Source organism: Pipistrellus kuhlii, unplaced genomic scaffold (genome assembly GCF_014108245.1).
Source record: "Pipistrellus kuhlii isolate mPipKuh1 unplaced genomic scaffold, mPipKuh1.p scaffold_m20_p_2, whole genome shotgun sequence".
Taxonomy (NCBI): domain Eukaryota; kingdom Metazoa; phylum Chordata; class Mammalia; order Chiroptera; family Vespertilionidae; genus Pipistrellus; species Pipistrellus kuhlii.
Window position 1 is genome coordinate 59,161,448 of NW_023425515.1, and position 19,403 is coordinate 59,180,850.

At 43.2% G+C, this 19,403-nt stretch overlaps 1 protein-coding gene across 1 annotated transcript in view; it reads left to right on the forward strand.

Annotated features, from left to right (window-relative positions):
* The window catches only part of CFAP44 (cilia and flagella associated protein 44), a 108,155-nt gene that overhangs the window by 12,741 nt on the left and 76,011 nt on the right, over window positions 1-19,403 (forward strand). The window contains exons 6-11 of the mRNA XM_036447219.2: window positions 3,393-3,609; window positions 4,601-4,715; window positions 7,525-7,689; window positions 10,311-10,466; window positions 12,143-12,190; window positions 12,769-12,868. Coding sequence (XP_036303112.1) covers window positions 3,393-3,609; window positions 4,601-4,715; window positions 7,525-7,689; window positions 10,311-10,466; window positions 12,143-12,190; window positions 12,769-12,868 — 801 coding nt within the window. The remainder of the gene's footprint in view (window positions 1-3,392; window positions 3,610-4,600; window positions 4,716-7,524; window positions 7,690-10,310; window positions 10,467-12,142; window positions 12,191-12,768; window positions 12,869-19,403) is intronic.

The window sequence follows — 19,403 nt, forward strand, 5'->3', positions numbered from 1 at the left end:
ACCTTTCGTGGTTTTAATTTTATATGATTCCATTTTTCCCCCTTTTCTTAGCATGTTATATTTCTTTTCTTTATTTTTAAATATATTTTATTGATTTTGTACAAAGAGGAAGGGAGAGAGATAGAGAGTTAGAAACATCGATGAGAGAGAGTCATCGATAAGTTGCCTCTTGCACACCTCCTGCTGGGGATATGCCCGCAACCAAGGTATATGCCCTTGACCGGAATCGAACCCGGGACCTTTCAGTCCCCAAGCCGACGCTCTATCCATTGAGCCAAACCGGTTTCGGCAGCATGTTATATTTCTTTTTAAAACTTTTTTTAGTTGTTACCTAGAGTTCACAATATACATTTACAACTAACCCAGGTCTACTTTCAAGCAATACTATACCGCTTCACAGGTAGTGTTAGTATCTTATAACAACAAAATAATCATAATTCCTCCTTCTGTCCCTTATATCATTGCTGCCATTTATTTCACTTATATATAAGCTTACATTCTTTTCACTTATCTGTAAGTATACCTATATACTCAAATACATTGTGGCTATTATTTTGAACAAAATGTTATCTGTTACAACAATTAAGAATAAGAAAAAAGTTTTAATTTTACCTTCACTTATTCCCTTTTTGATACTCCTCCTTTCTCTGTGCATATCTTAGTTTTTTATCTATGTTATTTTCCTTCTCTTTAAAAAACTCAACATTCCTTGCAAGGCAGGTCTACTGGAAACAAATTCCCTTTATATTTGTCTGTCTCCAGGATGATTTCACTGGATACAGGATTCTAGGCTGGTGTTTCTCTTGTCTCAACACTTTAAATATTTTATTCCACTTTCTCCTTGCTTGCCCAGCTTTTGAGAAAAAGTTGGATTAATTCTTATCTTTGTTCTTTTGTTAGTAAGGAACCCCCTCTCCCCCTCAGCTTCTTTCAATATATTTTCTATATCTTTCATTTTCTGTAGTTTTGGGGACATTTATCCTGGTTGGTATTCTCTGAACTTCCTGGGTCCGTGGTTCATTGTCTGATGTTAATTTGGGGGAAATTCTCAGTCATTATTGTTTCAAATATTTCTTCTGTTCCTTTCGGACTTCTCTTTCCGGTGATCCCATTACACATATGTTGCACCCATTGTAGTTGTCCCACAGCCCTTGGATAGTCTGTTTGGTTTTCATCAGTCTTCATTCTCTTTGCTTTTCAGTTTTGGAAGTTTCTGTTGACATAGCCCCAGATGTGTCCAGTCTACTAAAAAGCCCAATGAGGCATTCTTTATTTCTGTTACATTGCTTTTAATCCCTAGCATTTCTCCTTTTGGTTCTATTTTAGGATTTCCATCTCTCTGCTTACATTGCCCCTCTGTTCTTACATGTTGTCTGTGTTTTCCATTAGAGCCCTTAGCATATTAATCATAGTTGTTTTGAATTCCTGATCTGATAATGCCAACATCCATGCTATGTCTGGTTCCAATGCTTGCTCTTTCCCTTCAAACTGTGCTCTATACTTTGATATGCTGTGCCTTTTTTTTTTTTTTTTTTTTTCTTGAGAGCCAGAGTTGGGCAGAAAGCACTCCTTTAAGTGGGCCTCTAGACGTGGCGGTAAGGTGTAGGGGAAGGGGAAGCATCCTCTGGTCCCAGGATTAGGTCTCAATTTTTAGTGAAGAGCCTGTTCTTCTGAACTGTGAACTTTAAAATGTTACTCAGGACTTTTCTGCCCCCATAGGTGGGAGAGGATGGCCAGAGTGGGCTGGAGCTGGGGACAGGCACACCGTGGAGATATTGGTCCTTTTATTTTTATTGTCAGATTATTAGTCAACTTGTCAGATTGAGCAACTTTACAGTAACATCTGCAACACTGCAGCTTTAATCTGCTAATTTATTTTTAAATATTGTTAGATTACTCCCTCTCTTCCTCTGCAATCAAGCAAGTATTGCAGTAATGTGAGTTGTAATCATTTTGCCTTCAATTTGTAAAAAGCACAGCATCTGTGAAGACCATTAAGAAAGGGCAGTAAACTGCCCTAACCGGTTTGGCTCGGTGGATAGAGCGTTGGCCTGCGGACTAAAGGGTCCTGCTCAAGGGCATGTATATTGGTTGCTGGCACATCCCCAGTGGGGAGTGTGCAGGAGGCAGCTGATCCATGTTTCTCTCTCACCGATGTTTCTAACTTTCTATCCTTCTCCCTTCCTCTCTGTAAAGAAAATCAATAATAAAATATATATGGCAGTAAACGAGCAAGCCTGTGTTTCAGTTACTCCTTATAATACCTCAGCTCTGCAGGCGCTGGTCATTGGTTTCTCCTGAGGGCAGGCCTTATTCCCAACAGAGTGCTCGGGGCATTTCCAAAGGCTCCTGTCCCCCTCCCCCTGACAGAAGCCGCAGTGGGTTTTTCTAGAAGTTTACCGGGAGCTGGTCATGCTCTTGGAGGTAAAGCTCACATTCTGTTAGGGCCGCCTTATGACCGGGTCCCCCTGGAGTTTTTTACTCTCCGACTGGCCCACACAGAGCTTCCAGCCATTTGTCAGTTACAGTTCAGGTTTTTGTTTGTTTGTTTTAATCTTTATTGTTGGAAGTATTACATAGCTCCTCCTTTCCCCCTCTTCCAGCCCGCGCCCTTCCTCTCCCCACCTCCAGGCCCTCACCACCCCATTGTCTGAGTCCACTGGTTCCCCCGCTTTTTGGCTCCTTCCACCCCTGATCCCCGTATCCACCTGTCAGTCTCACCAGGCTTGAGGTTAACGGTTTGGCTGGGCCCTTACCGTTCCTGTGGACCCAAGAAGAGTTGTCAGTTTTTCAGTCTGTTCAGCTTTTCACTTGTTAGGATGGAGACGTGACTTCCTGGCTCCTTACCAGGAAACCTGAAGTCATCAACTTTTATTTCGAGATTGTTCCGCACCCCACCTGCCCCACACTGGCAAATTTTAAATTATAGATTGAGTTCTTTCTGCTAGCATGCTTTTGTGCTCCCCTCCCATACTACATAAAATGGAATGTTTTCTCAAGTTGTTTTTCTTATGTAAAATGTGATTAAGATTTATTATCCTCTATCTATATTATGTAATTCTTTCTAAAACCAAGGGTAATGTATGATGTTAGAATTACTTATTTAGGGATTCTCGGCATTCTTCTATGAATACACATCATCAAGGAGGCACTTTCTCCTTCTCTTTCTGTCTTTCTCTCTGTGTCTGTTTTAAAATCTTGGCATTCTTCCATCAATACACATCATGAAGGGGTCTCTCTCTCTCTCTCTCTCTCTCTCTCTCTCTCTCTCTCTCTCTCTCTCTCTCTCTCTCTCATTCTCTTTCATCTCTCCTGTGTGTGTGTGTGTGTTTTAAATAATACACTCTTGGAAATGAAATAAATACTGCATCTTTTCATCATTTGCATTTCAGATGGGGCTGACTTCGGCTATGCTTACGTGGACTTTAACTTCTGTGGATCGCTGCTGGCCTCTGTCGGTAGCAGCCCTGATTACACGTTGACCATCTGGGATTGGAAGGAGGAACAGCCCATACTGAGGACAAAAGCTTTTACCCAGGAAGTCTTTAAGGTTACTTTCAACCCTGACGATGACGAGCAGCTTACTACCGCAGGATCGGGCCACATCAAGTATGTGTGTGACTGATACAGATGCCAGGGGATTACAGTGAGGGCATTTTCTGAGGGAATCGACCAGCTGGAGACATTTTTGCTGATGTTGTTAACATTAAGATACCTTTAAAATGTGTTATTTTAAAAGTTAACTAGTTGGATATGGGGATTTATTACCACAGACAGCGCCAACGAAAGAAGGGCTTTTAAAGTTAGCCTGCTGCCGTCTTAGAGGCCGTACCTCCTAAAACAGTTTGTATATTGTCTGCCTAAAGTTGGCATAGTATTTCCAAATTCATACTGCGCTTTCACATTGCCTATGAAATTTGTTGTTGGAAGCAATATTGTATGACTAGGGGCCTGGTGCATGAAATTCGTGCACTGGGGCGGGGTCCCTCAGCCCAGCTTTCCCCCTCTCACATACTGGGAGCCCTTAGGGGATGTCCTACTGATGGCTTAGGCCCACTCCCCATTGGGAGCAAACCTAAGCGCAGGGAAGGTGCCAGCCCCATCACCCTGATGTTGCAGCCACTGCCAGTCACCACAGCCACCAAGGTATTTTCATCAACACGGACTCCAGTCCCTTCACCATGAAAAAATGACAACTTTCTTTAGGCATTTTTAAGATGTGTTTTTCATAGGATATGCATTTCTTTCTTTATATCCTTTTCTTTTTATCCTTTCCTGAGGATATGTTTCCATTGATTTTCCCCCCCTTCCCTCTGCCCCAGGCTTTAGGCTTGGGAAGGACCCTCCCCTCCTTCCCGCCCCTTCGATGTCTGGCTGGGAGTGAGGTTCCAAGGAGGTTCCCAGGACCCAGGTATATATGCAAATCAACCGCCAGCTTTGTTGGGTTAATTTGCATACTCAATCTGACTGGCTGTGGATGTAGCGGAGGTATGGTCAATTTACATGTTTCTCTGTTATTAGGTAAGATAGATAAGCTCTTTTGGCATATTAATTAGATAAATGAATAAAGGTAATAATATACAGTCTCTCTTGTCTACAGATTCTGGGAAATGGCTCAAACATTCACTGGTCTCAAGCTTCAAGGCTTCCTAGGTAGATTTGGCAAAACAGCCACTAGTGATATAGAAGGCTACATGGAGCTCCCAGATGGGAAGGTGAGTACAATGATAAAACTACGTCTTCAAGTGCCATGCACCTAAGAAGGCACATTATGCATTCTAAAGCACACTGCCAGTATTAGCAATAATCCTATAATTGTGAATATAGTGAGCATTTAATTTTGTCTCTTCAGATGATCAATTTAATTAAAGTATTTCCATGAAACTGTCATAACCCACATGTACCTATCACTGACTGTTTTGTTTTTCTTAAACCTCACCCAAGGATATTTTCCCACTGATTTTTAGAGAGAGTGGAAGAGAGAGGGAAAGACAGAGAGAAATATCAATGTGAGAGAAACACATTGATTGGTTGCCTTCTGCACGCGGCTGGAGCGCTGACCAGGGAGCAATCTGCAACCGTGGTATGTACGCTTGAACAGGTCGAACCTGGGATCCTTCTGTCCACTCTGTTCACTGAATCCAACAGGCTAGGGCTTGCTATTTTGTTTTTAATAAATATTATATACAATATGCAGACATTTTCCTCAGGTAATATAATGATATCCTTGTCACTTTTGTCATAAAGTTGTAGTGTTTATCATTTCCTTCTTTTCTTTTCCATGATGCTTCAAGAGGATTTACTAGGTCAAAGGTAATATACTATCTTGTGGCTTTTATTTTTATTGTCAGATTATTATTCAAGATTCAGAAACTTTACAGTAACATCTGCAACACTGCAGCTTTAATTTGTTAGTTTATTTTTAAATATTATTAGATTACTCCCTCTCTTCCTCTACAAAAAGTATAGACATATTACCTATGGAATTAGTTCTCCATTAATATTATATTTGGTTTCCTATTAGGACTATTTTTTGTAATCATTTCAATTATAAGTAAATACCAGTATACAAATATTACTCTAAGGAACAAAATGCTCTAGTCCTCTACCTAAGGGGATGGGGTGTTCTTAATTTGAAATCATGGCATGTAGGAGAAAATAGAAAGCTTTGGATGCTGGCGAGGCAATAGTATATCCAAACCTATAAGATGGTTGTAAACTATTCCACCTTGAAATTCTGAATACTGTAAGAATTAAGTGATATAAAGATTAATACAACCCTTGTTAAAAACATGGTGTGAGATGTATTTTTAAAAGGTTCATTGGAGATTGTGTAGATATAGAGGAGAAAGAAGTCTTTTTAAATAAGAGAGCCACAAAAGGAAATGTTTATAATTAGGAATAAATATCAGATACTTAAAAGACTAATTAGAATAAAGATTTCATATTGGGAAAGAGTGGGGAATTAGATTGAGAAGTATGGTTAGGTCCTCGTGTGTGAGGGGTTTAACAGCCAGGCAGAACCATTAAATATTGAAAAAGTAGACTTGCAAAAGAAAGAAGTTGTAGATACATTTGGCCACATAAGGCCAGGTGAATTAGAGAAAGGGAAATCTGGAGTCAAGGAGATGAGCTAGGAAGGAAGATGTTGCTTTCCTCTAACAAGGGGTGATCAGGGCCCAGAGTTTCCTGAAGACAAATGGAACAGGAAAACCTGCCATGAATGACATTTCAGAAAGGAATGCCATAGAAGCTCTGGTGAACTTTCATGGCTTTGGTCACTGGACAGAGAAACCAAGTCTAAATGAAGACTCGACCACAGATGGGCTGAAGCTTAATAGGTAAAATAGATAAAAATAAGCAGACAAATAGGTAGAAAAGACTGAGTGAGATAAGTTACTCTGGGTGAGAGGGAAGTGGGGATGTAGAATCTAGAGCAGGCTGGCAGGAATTAGGTCAGTTTCCCAAAGGGCATTCCATGGAGCATTGGTCTGCACAGCAGCTCTATGAAAATAAGGCTTCCTCTTCCAATTCCTTCATAACTGAAGTTCTTCTTGGTGACGCCCAGTGAACCCCTCCAAGAAGTCCTAGAGGAGAGAAACGTGTTTGCCTTTGTTTAACCCGGCATCTGTCTCCTTAGGCAGGGGTAGTCGGAGCAGGAGCTTTCGAGGAAGTGTCTGGTTTAGAATCTGGACTCCTCTGAGTAATTTTGGGCAAATTAGTTAACTATCCAGTTCTTTAATTTTTTTTTTCCTTTGTAAAATGGAGATAATAATAACCAGGGCTTTCCCTGGCCCACATAGTTTTGTGTGAAAAGAAAAACTGTCTCTCCTGGGAAATAAAGTCCCAACCTGCACAGCTGTATGTATTATTCCCAATAAATGTACCTGGTTCATATGGTTGTTATGATTACATAACTTTATGTATGTAAGGTGTCCATTAATATTACCTTTTAGGTACCACCTGTTAAACGTCCCAAGAACTAGTGTTTGGTGGTACGTACTTTGGGAAGTGCTGGATTAAATGGATTAACATGAGGTGGTTCCATATAACTATCCTTCTTTGAAATTGGATTCTGTTATGCTGTAATCTTCTGAGTTGAGTGATGCCTTCACAACTTATCAAACATCTTATAACTGTTGATATTATCATACTTAAAAAGTAGAATCTCATTTGTCAAGAACTTTAAACATGCCTCTAATTTTTGAGCCAGTAATCCCATTCCTGGATTATGTCCTTAAGACATAGATAGTAGATATGTTTGGAAAAAAATGCCAGCAGCACACAGCTTAGTCACAATAATGAAAATGATGCATAACTCTCGGAGGAAATATATCAAAATGGATTAGTGGTTCTTCCCGGGGCAGTGCATTTTTATTTCTATATTTTCTTATTTTTTTCATCTTAAAAAAATTTTTACTTCCATAATCAAGAAAAATAATCTTTTAAAAATTATTTTTCCTGCTATTTGAGTTACATGTGTCTGTCTTAATGCACATTCCTTCCTCTGTGTACACCTGCCAGGTGCTCTCGGGATCAGAATGGGGTAACATGCTGGTCTGGGAAGCTGGCCACATCAAAGTCGAGCTCTGTCGCTCTGCAAATACAGTTTGTCACCATGGCCCCATCAACCAGATCATGCTGGACGAGGGGGAAGTTATCACCATCGGGTCAGATGGATGGGTTAGGGTAAGTTTTCTTGATTCTTGGGACAGTAGCACCTACATCTGAGCCTTTCAGATCACCCAGTTGGTTCTATACACTTTTTTATTTTATTTTATTTCTCACAAAGGTCACTTTATGAAGAAAATTAGTGGTCATTTACTCCCAGGGCCAACTCATTTTAAAGAATGCTTCTCTTATGGTAAATATTTGAATTCTAGTCAAAATTAATTTACAGCATCTGAGCTCTGAAATGTTCTGAGGGGGTCTTTTGTTACGTTGATTCTGTTGCTGAAATAGTAGCCTCAGAAAATGAAAGCCCATGTTATCACAGTGTCAACAGTGGACACAGATGTTCTTCTAAAATGCCCACTATGAACAGGTCATTTTCTAGAGACAAAAGTGCCAAATATTTGTTGTTGTTTTTTCTTTTTTTTAAAACTTGACCTGAGGATATCATTTTATTGATTTTTTTTTTTTTTTTTTTTTTTTTTTTAGAGCTAGAGGAAGGAAGGGAGGGAGGGAGTGAGGGAGGGAGGAAAGAAAGGAAAGAGAAGGAGAGAGAGAGAGAGAGAGAGAGAGAGAGAGAGAGAGAGAGAGAGAGAGAGAGATCAATTGGTTGCCTCCTGTGTGCCCTGACCAGGGGTGGAAGCTGGAACCTAGCTATGTATTGTACCTTGGCCTGGAATTGAACCCACAACCGCTTGGTGTACAGGATGATGCCCCAGCCAATTAAGCCACCCAGCCAAGGCTTGTTGGTTATTTTTATTTTTATTTTTTTAAAATATATTTTATTGATTTTTTACAGAGAGGAAGGGAGAGCGATAGAGAGCTAGAAACGTCGATGAGAGATTAACATCGACCAGCTGCCTCTTGCACACCCCCTACCTGGGATGTGCCCGCAACCAATGTACATGCCCTTGACCGGAATCGAACCCGGGACCCCTCAGTCCGCAGACCGACGCTCTACCACTGAGCCAAACTGCTTTCGGCTGGTTATTCTTTCCTGAGTTACCAATCAGGAATATACTCCAAAGTGAAATGAGAGGGTTTGGCTATGGATGCACCCTCCTCCTCGCGCCTGACACCAGTGAACTCACCTGTGGACACTCTCCTGCCCATAGTGTGGGCTGAGCTGGAAGTTTACTCCTCCTAGCTATGGTCACACCTGTGTGTGTGTACCGTGCTAGCGCTGACAAACCCAGAGCTTCCTGATTTGTCTTGTGGTCCCCTTGGCACAGATTCCTTCTGGGGCCTTTCATAAGGAAGTGGTAGTGTTCTCTGGATGTTCTTTAGGATGTATGATTACCAGAAATAAGACTGCTTTCTAAACAGTCTGGTCATTGTTGACATCTACAGAGCGTACTATGTCTAATATACTGTTTATGCCATATCCTCTGCCTCTTACCATTGGCTTTTATATATATATATATATATATATATATATATATATATATATATATATATATATATGTGTATATATATATATATATATATATATATATATTATTGATTTTTTACAGAGAGGAAGGGAGAGGGATAGAGAGTTAGAAACATCGATGAGAGAGAATCATCGATCAGCTGCCTCTTGCACACCCCCTACTGGAGATGTGCCTGCAACCAAGGTACATGCCCTTGACCGGAATCGAACCTGGGACCTCTCAGTCCGCAGGCCGAAGCTCTATCCACTGAGCCAAACCAGTTTCGGCATTACCATTGGCTTTTTGAACCCAAGTATAAATTTTTTTACATTTGCCATATTAAATTTAATCTTGTAAGATTTTGCTCATTACTGAGAGTTTCTGTCCTTATTCTTATGTCATACAATACATTCACTGTTCTCAAGATATATTATATCACCCAAAAATGACAAGGTACCAAATGGAATAAATCCTCAAGAGAAAAGTTAGGTATTTCACAGAGGATCCCTTCATGGACACTGCTAATTTTTAAGGTTGCTTCTCTTTTCAAAGTCCACTCTCATCTCTTCACTCGCATTAGGAAAAATTTACCCCAACTCCAAGGCATTAGTCTGGCCCTGGGACCTGGGCCTCCCGCCACAAGGCTAATCAATGGGACAGATTCCTAGTTATTGAGTCCAGGATGTGTCAACAGAACCATCAAGACTGGGCTTTGGCACTTCACAGAGGAAGTCCTTCCGAGTGTCTCTGCTACATGAGGTGACTGTGCTCCCTCGTCCTTCCTGTAGCTTTCTGGTCTCCTAAGCCTAGAACAACAATCCTTATCTGGATAGTACAGTTTAAGTCAATGATAAGGAAGAGGGATATTTTCTAATGAACACATCATCTACATTCATTTTCTCTGCTTATGATGAAGATGGTGTTTGAATTATTAAGTTCCATTTCCCCTTTCCAGAGGCCTACTAGTGAATGTGTATAAAACAGGGCTTGTTGAGCCAAGCGAACAACTTATTCCTGATAGCCACTCCCTGTGCAGAAAGACCTGTCAGAAACCTTGAAATACAGATTACTTTGGGAAAATTGGAATTCTTAATCAGAGTTGTATTTTTCTCACAAATCTCTATAAATTCTAGTACAAAGGAATTTCTTTATGTTTATTTTCTGGCTTAGAAAACAAATTCAGAAAACTGCTGTATGACTAAAGTATTTTCTTATTAATTTTATGAGATCTGGGATTTTGAGACCATAGATACTGCCGATGTTATAGATGATACTGGATTGCTAGAGATTGAGCCCATCAATGAACTTCAAGTGGACAAGAACGTTAAACTCTTCTCCATGATAAAAATGAACGATGCAGGAAGTAACTTTTGGTTGGCTCAGGTAAATTGCATTCTTCCCTCTTGGCTCTTTAAAAGATACCTGGACATAAACTTAAAATAGTATTATAATTTATTGTCATTGGAAGTCCATTTTACTATTAAGACTACTATTGATACCTGAATGAAGAGTTCCAGAATTTGGTATTTTAATTGACCTATATTTTATACACAGAAAATCTGTTAAGAGCATTTGTATATGTTAAACTAACTACAAGTATAATGAGATTGCTTTGTTTACAGTGTGGTTGAGTTCTAAGATATATAGAAGTTGATTTAGTTATGATATTGAAAAATATCCTAATATATAAAAACCCAGGGTCCATGCTATGGCAACCCAGCACTGACTGCGGCCTGTTGTGGGTGCAGTGACCCAGTACTGACTGCTGAGAAGGCTGTGGATCAGGCCCAGAGAGAGGCCCGAAGAGAGAGGCAGGGTCTGATCCGCAGGGTAGCTATTGATCAGCTGTTGCCTCTCTCTTTCTCTCTGGGTTTCACCAGCAGCCATGCCTCTGTTTCTCTCTGGCCCTCTGTGTGGGCTGCTGATGAACTCCGCCTCTCTGATCAGGCCTAGAGATAGGCCCGGAGACGCTGGCTGGCATAGAAACCAACCAATCAGAACCAAATCTGGGTGAACCATGAGAAGCCAATGACTGCCTAGGAGATGGAGCTTTTGACACTGATTGGCATAGAAACCAACCAGTCAGAACCAAATCTGGGTGAACTGCCAAGGCAGAACCGAAGGTAGTGGCTGAAGGGGGGAGTTTTAAGGGCAACAGCTATTTGATATAAGGTGTAAGAAAGTGGTTCAATTTTTTAATGACCAGTTTGGCAGTATAGTCATCTGGGTATCAGTATGGATGTAGGGATTATGTATTTTTGTCTGCCAAGAGCAACTCCTCCTGCTGAAAAAGCTCCCCCTCCTGCCCCGAATTTAAGCAATCCTATCTTATATAATCTATGAATACTAATAAAAGGGTAATATGCTAATTAGACTGGGTTGACGGGCCATCTTATGGTTGCACGACTTCCTTCTGGACAAAGCCATGGTGGTGGGGGCCGAGGCAGAGAGGGCAGTTAGGGGCAAGATCAAGCCAGTAGGAGAGGGCAGTTGGGCATAACCAGGCCGGCAGGAGAGGGCAGTTGGGGGCAAGATCAGGCTGGCAGTGAGGGCCATTGGGGGCGAGATCAGGCCATCAGGGGAGGGCAGTTGGGTGCATCAAGGCTGGCAGGTCAGTTGGAGACAAGATCAGGCTAGCATGGGAGAGCAGTTGGGGGCAAGATCGGGTCAGCAGGGGAGGACAGTTAAGGGTGATCAGGCAAGCAGGCTGAGACAGTTAGGGGTGATCTGGCAGGCAGGCAGAGGGGTTAGGGGAAATCAGGCAGGCAGGCAGGTGAGTGGTTAGGACCCAGCAGTCCCCAGTTGCGAGAGGGATGTCCAACTGCCCGGGTACCTGATTGGAGAGGCTGCAGGCTGGGTTGAGAGACACCCACCCCCCCATGCACAAATTTTGTGCACCAGGCTACTAGTGTGTGTGTGTGTGTGTGTGTGTGTGTGTGTTTTAATATTATTGTTTGTTCTTACTTTAAGAACAAAATTATTATAGGAAGAAAATTATTTTAATTTTCTAAAACTTCAAAATAATAAGACAAAATGTTATTAAGTATTTAATTTTTTAGGATGCCAGTGGAGCCATATGGAAGCTTGACCTCAGTTTTTCAAATATTGTAAGTTGCATGTTTTCTTATTTTTTTTCTAATTTTTATAATAATCTTTGTTATTCTTTATTAAAAGATACTTTTTCTTTCTCCATAATTGATTATTGTTCCCATCAAAAACTTGGTCAAGATATCCAATTCCTGAGGATTCATATTTTTCTCTCTCTCTTATTCCATTATTATTGTACATTTAAAAAGGTCTATCTCATAGCAAAAGTTACCTGAAAAGTGCTCCATAGCTAACATAGAGCACTTTACAGTTTTCATAAACATAAGTCATTTGCATTTGTATTATCTTATATAATCCTCACCCCTATCTTATTTAGTAGGCAGGCAGTTGCCATCATTTTACTGATGAAGAAATGGACATTGGCATTCGAAGTGTCTTGTGCAAAATCGCACAGCCAGTACTCCATTGCTCCTAATTCCAAAGTCCAGGGTTCTTTCTAACCTATAATGCCTTTTCTTATTTCTATTCAGATAAAATCACACACTTAGTTACAAGGTGCTATTTGTATTTAAACTTGACCTTAATTGTGTTAAACTATCCTTGAGATCTAACATAATTTCTGTCTTTTGATGATCAGACACAAGATCCAGAATGCCTCTTCTCCTTCCATTCTGGAGCCGTGGAAGCCTTGGCCGTGTCCCCTATCACTTACCTCATGGCCACAACTTCCTTGGACTGTAAGTAGGAACTTTAGGTAAATATAGATGCCCTTTTCGCTTTGCTTTCAATACAGTCTTTTGTATGTGTTTGATTAAAAGCATTTGAGAATTTTTCCAAAAGGGGAGCCTCTTAATGGCAGTGAGGTGAGTCTTTGTGGTGGGGACAGGGCACAGAAGGCAGGCTTTTCCTTTCTATCTCCTTTCTTCCTTCTTGACTTATGGGGAATCTATGTGGACTGTACAAAGGAAATTAATCTTAGTCAATCATCAGTTACTTAAAAAAAAACTTTTAAAATAATTTTTTATTTTTCAATTACAGTTGGCATACAGCATTACTATATTAGTTTCAAGTGTACAACACAATGATTAGACATCTATATAACTCACTTAGTGATCACCCCAATACACCTAGTACTCATCTGACACCGCATATAGTTATTACAATATTATACTATATTAAGGGCCAGAATTCATGCATCTTAAAAGGAACTGTGGGCCATAAGATTGCAATGGGTACAGGGGCGGGTCTTGGCCCATCCTCTGCGTTCCTTTCTGGCCCCCCCACTGCGTTCCCCGGGTCCCCTGTCTGCTGGCAGCCCCACTCCCACACACTGATGGAGTGTAACTGGTGCCAGCAGCAGGTGCGAGTGGCAGCTGCTGCTCCCATCACCCCTTGGGAGCTGGGGGAGGTGGAGAAGCCCCGAGGGGTGATTGTGGCCGGCAGCCACTGGCCGGCAGCCACTGCTGGCACCTGCTTACAGTGTGAGTGATCGTGGCTGGCACTAGGTGTGAGCAGGGCTGGCGCCAACAGCAGGTGTGAGAGCCATGGGAGCAAAGAATTTTCAGTAACCACCAGAGGCTCCCCCTGATGACAGGGACCAGCACCCCATCTTGGTTTGGCGCGCCTGCTCACCTGCACCACCAGCCTGTTGTGGCTGACACCTGCCGTGTTCTGTGCTCTGCCGCCTGCTGCCAATGCCCACCATGTCTGCACATGCCCCCTTGTGGTCAGTGCACATCATAGTGACCAGTGGTTTGGTTGCTCCACTATTTGGTCTATTTGCATATTAGCTTTTTATTATCTACTAGAGGCCCATTGCATGTAGATTTGTGCAATAGGCCTTCCATCACCTGGCTGCCGGTACCAGTTTTCCTCTGGCACCAGGGACCTAGGCCTTTGCTCTGGCTGCAGCGGAGAAGCCAAGACTCTTCATTCTTCAGTCTTCCGTCTTTACTCAGGCCAGAGCCTTCAGTCTTCGCTCTGTGACTGTGTATGCAAATTAACCTGCCATGTTTGTTGGCTTAATTTACATATTCCTGATTGGCTGGTGGGCATCACAGAGGTATGGCCAATTTGCATATTTCTCTTTTATTAGTATAGATACTAGAGGCCCAGTGGACGAAATTTGTGTGTGGGGAGGGGATCCTCGGCTCAGCCTGTACCGGGACTGTGGCGCATGGGAACAAAGAATTTTCAGTAACCACCAGAGGCTCACCCTGATGACAGGGACCAGCACCCCGCCTCGGTCTGGCACCCCCACTCACCTGCACCACCATCCTGCTGTGGCCGACACCCACTATGTTCTGTGCTCTAGGGCTAGGGCTAGGGTTAGGATTAGGGTAAGCTTCCCAATCTGAACCCCTCAAGGGATGTCCAACTGCCAGTTTAGGCCTGATCTCCAATGGGCATCCCTCTCACAATCTGGGACTACTGGCTCCCAATTGTGCACCTACCTGCCTGATTGCCCCCTAACTGCTCACCTGACTGCCTGATCACCCTTTAACTTCCCTCCCCTGCCAGCCTGATCTCCCCCTAACTGTTCCTGCCTGCTGATTTGATCAACCCTAACTGTCTCTGCAGGATTAGGCCTAAACCAGCAGTTGGACATCCCTCTTGCAATCTGGGACCACCGGCTCCTAACCACTCACCGGCCAGCCTGCCTGATCCCCCCTAACCACTCTGACAGCTTGATTGGCCCCAAGTACCCCATCCAACTGGCCTGCTTGTCCCCAACTGCCCCCCTGCCATCCTGCTTGCCCCCAATTGCTCCCCCCTGCCAGCCTGCTTGCCCCCAATTGCTCCCCCCTGCCAGCCTGATTGTCCCACCCCCCCCACCGCATCCCAGGCCAGGGACACATGCAGGCAGTGTCATATCCTCAGCCAGGGATGTAAGCAGGCAGCGTCATGTCAGTGCTGGACAGGGATACATGCAGGCAGTGTCATGTTAACGCTGAGCAGGCCTCCACATGCCTCTGTCGAGGGCTGCCCATGGACTGAGCCATATTGACGGCCTCCTGGTAATAGATTGTGATAGTGTGATGCAAGTCCCCGATTCTGCAAGTCCCCACCTGCACCTGCTGTGCATGCAGCCTGCTGATAGATTGTTACGTGAGAGGGTGTCCCAACAAATTTGCATATTACCCTATTATTAATACCCTATAAAATAAAAGAGAAACATGTAAATTGACCTTACCTCTGCTACACTCACCAGCAAATCAGGAGTGAGTATGCAAATTGACCCAACAAAGATGGAGGGTTAATTTGCATACACAAGCACCAGGTGAAGAGCAGAGTGGGGCAGCCATCAGAGAGTGGAGTGGCTTGGGAACTTGACTCCCCAAGCTGCCAGAAGGAGATCAGAGAGGGAGAGCTGGAGGCTTGGAGGATGTGGCAGAGTGGGAAGCCATGGGATGGAGTCAGAGAAGGAAGGGAAAAACAAGAACACAGGGAGCACCAGGAATTCTGGGAATAGTAGTTCTGGTGGTAGCCCCAGGCCTGGAAGTGGAAGCCCAGAGCATGGGGAGCACCAGGAATGCTGGGAATCATAGTTCTGGTGGCAGTCGGGTCTCCTAGACACTAGAGCAGAGTGAGCCTGGAGCAGTACTGTTGTGGTGGGGGATGGAGGAAAGCAGAGGTGAGAGACATAAATAAACTAGTGTGTAGGAAAAAATAAAGAGAAGATACCCTAAAATTTCCAGGAAATCTCCACCAATGAAGCTAAGGAAAAACAAACAAACAAAAAAGCCTCTATTCTGTGAGCAACAAACCAAACTGGGTTGGGTTTCAGACAATTCACTTATATGATTGCAAATACAGAGAAATTCCCAGATTGGAGAGAGCTCCCTGAGGGCTCCCAGATTGGAGAGGTTGCAAGTCGGGCTGAGGGACCCACTTCCTGTGCATGAATCTTCATGCACTGGGCCCCTAGTAGATAAATAAAAACCTAATATGCTAATTTTCTGGTCATCCAGTTGGCTATTCAACCAATCAAAGCATAATATGTTAATGGTATGTTAGGCCGCTCAACTGCTCACTATGATGTGCACTGACCACAAAGGGGAATATGCTCTGACCAGTAGGTGAGCTTGCTGCTGGGGTCCGGCCAATCAGGACTGAGCAAGAAGGGCCGGACATGCTCTGGAGCCCTCCCATGATCTCTCCCTGGCTGGTGAACCTCCTGTGTCCCTCTCTGGTACCTATTGTGTACTGGTGGGGTCCCAGCCTGCACCCTCTCACAATCCAGGACCTCTCAGGGGATATTGGAGAGCCAGTTTCAGCCTGATCCTGCAGGCCAGGCTGAGGGACCCCTCTGGTTCACAAATTTGTGCACTGAGCCTCTAGTTGAATATATTCCTTATGCTATACTTTAACATTCCTATGACTGTTCTGTAACTACCAATTTGTATTTCTTAATTCCTTCACCTTTTCCACCCATCTGGCAATCATCAGTTTGTTCTCTGTATACATGAGTTTGTTTCTGATCTATTTATTTATTTATTTATTTACACTTGGCCCGGTGCATGAAATTCGTGCACAGATGTGTGTGTGTGTGTGTGTGTGTGTGTGTGTGTGTGTGTGATCCTCAGCCCAGCCAGCACCCTCTCCAATTTGGGACCCCTTGAGGGGGCCAGGCCTGCAGGGGAGGGCAGTTTGGGGGGACCAGGCCTGCAGGGGAGGACAGTTGGGTGGGACTCAAATAAATACTCAGAGAGATTGGGCCTAAAAAGGCAGTTGGACATCTCTCTCAAGATCCAGGACTGCTGGCTCCCAACCGCTTACCTGCCTCTGCCTGATTGCCCCTAACCTCTTTTTCCTGCCAGCCTGATCACCCCCAAACCATTCCATTGCCAGCCTGATCGATGCTTTCCTGCTCCCTGGCCAGCCTGATTGCCCCTAACTGCCCTCCCCTGCCGGCCTGGTCACCCCTAACTACCCTCCCTTGCCAGTCTGGTTGTCCCTAACTGTTCTCCCCTGCAGGCCTGGTCACCCCCAACTGTCTTCTCTGCCAGCCTGGTCACTCCTAACTGCCCTCCCCTGAAGGCCTGGTCCCCCCCAACTGTCCTTCCCTGATGGCCTGGTCCCCCTGAACTGTCCTACCCTGCAGGCCTGGTCTCCTACCCCCCCCCCCTCCTCCAACAGCCCTCCCCCACTGGCATGGTCCCACTCAACCGCCCTCCCCTGCGGGCCTGGTCCCCCATAACTGCCCTCCCCTGTAGGCCTTGTCCCCCCCAACTGTTCTCCCCTGCAAGCCTGGGTCCCACCCACCTGTCCTCCCCTGCAGGCCTGGTCGCCTCAAACTGCCCTCCCCTGCAGACCTGGCCCCCTCCCCAACTGCCCTCTCTTGCAGGCCTGGTCACCCCCAACTGCCCAAAACTACCCTCCCCAGCCAGCCATTTGTGGCAGCCATCTTGTGTCCACATGGGGGCAATTATCTTTGACCATATGAGGGTAGCCATCTTATGTCTTGGAGTGATGGTCAATTTACATATCACTCTTTTATTAGATAGGATTTTGTTTTCTAGATTCCACATGTAAGTGAAATCATATGGTATTTGTTTTCTCTGTCTGACTCAGCACAATAACCTCGGTCTGTCCATGTTATTACAGATGACAAGATTTTATTATTGTTTTATGGCTGAGTAATATTCCAATTATACAATATATGCACCACTTATTCTTTACCCATTCATTTATTGCTGGATACTTAGGTTGTTTTCATATGTTGGATACTGTAAATAATGCTGCAACGAAAATATGGATGTATATGTCTTTTCAATTTAGTGTTTGGGTTTCTCAGATAAATGCTCAGAAGTGAAATTGTTGGGTCCTTCTTTGTCTCTTGTTATATAATCTTTGTTTTAAAGTCCATTTTGTCTGGTATAAGTGTTGCTACCCCAGATTTTTAATTTCTGTTTCCATTGTCATGAAATATACTTTCTATCCCTTTACTTTCAGTTTGTGTATATCTTTTATTCTGAAGTCAGTCTCTTGAGGACAGTTTATGCAAAGGTCTTGTTTAGCTATCAGTTCAACCTCCATATGTCTTTTGATTGGATCATTTAATCCATTTGCCTTTCAAGTACTTGTTATAGATATGTATTGCAATTTTATTATTCATGTTTTGGATCTTTTTTCTCTCTTCTTAAAAAAAAACCCTTTAACATTTCTTGTAGTACTGGTTTGGTGGTGATATACTCCTTTAGCTTTTTTGGGGGGAAGCTCTTTATCTGTCTTTTAATTCTAGATGATAACTTTGCTGGATATAATCTTGGTTGTAGGTTCATGCTTTTCATCATTTTGAATATCTCATGCCAATTCCTTCTGGCTGGAAAAATTTCTGTGGAGAAATAAGCTGACAGTGTTATGGGAGCTTCCTTGTAGATAATTAACTGTTTTTTCTCTTGCTGCTTTTAAGATTCTCTTCGTCTTTAATCTTTGGCATTTTAATTATGATGTGTCTTGGTGTGGAGCCTGTTTGGGTTCATCTTGTTTGGGACTGTAGGTGCTTCCTAGACTTCTATGTCTATTTTATTCATTAGATTAGGGAAGTTTCCAGTCATTTTTTCCAATAGGTTTTCAGTTCCTTGATCTCTCTCTTCTCCTTCTGGCATCCCCATGATGCAAATATTGGTATGCTTGAAGTTGTCCCAGAGGCTCCTTAAATTCTCCTTTTTTTGGGGGGGGGGGGGGGGAAGGGTGGGGAGAAGGAGAAGAAGGCTCTTTTCTGCTTTATCTTCCAGTTTTCTGATTTGATCCTCTGCTTCATCTACTCAACTATTGATTTCCTGTGATGTATTCTTCATTTCAATTAGTGTATTCTTCGTTTCTGACTGCTTCTTCCTTACATTTTTCTTACCCCTGCTTTTGTTTCCTATCTCTTTGTTGAAGTTCAGTAAGTTTATCTTCTTATTGAGCATCTTTATAACTAGTGTTTTGAACTTTGCACCTAGTAGATTGCCTGTCTACATTTTTTTTAGTTATTTTTCAGGAGTTTTATTCTGTACTTTCATTTGGGGTGGATTTCTTTGACTCTTAATTTTGGCTGCCTCCCCATGTTTGTTTCTATGCATTAGGTAGAGCTGCTACATCTTCTGGGGTTGGTCGAGTGGCCTTATGTAGTAGGATTGCTACAGGGCCCAGTGGCATAGCCTCCCCATTCACCCGAACTGGATGCTCCAGGTGTGTCCCCTGTGTGGGATGTGTATACCCTCCTGTTGTAGTTAAGTCTTCATTGCTATTGGCACCATTTTCTGTGAGGACTGGCTTAGATCA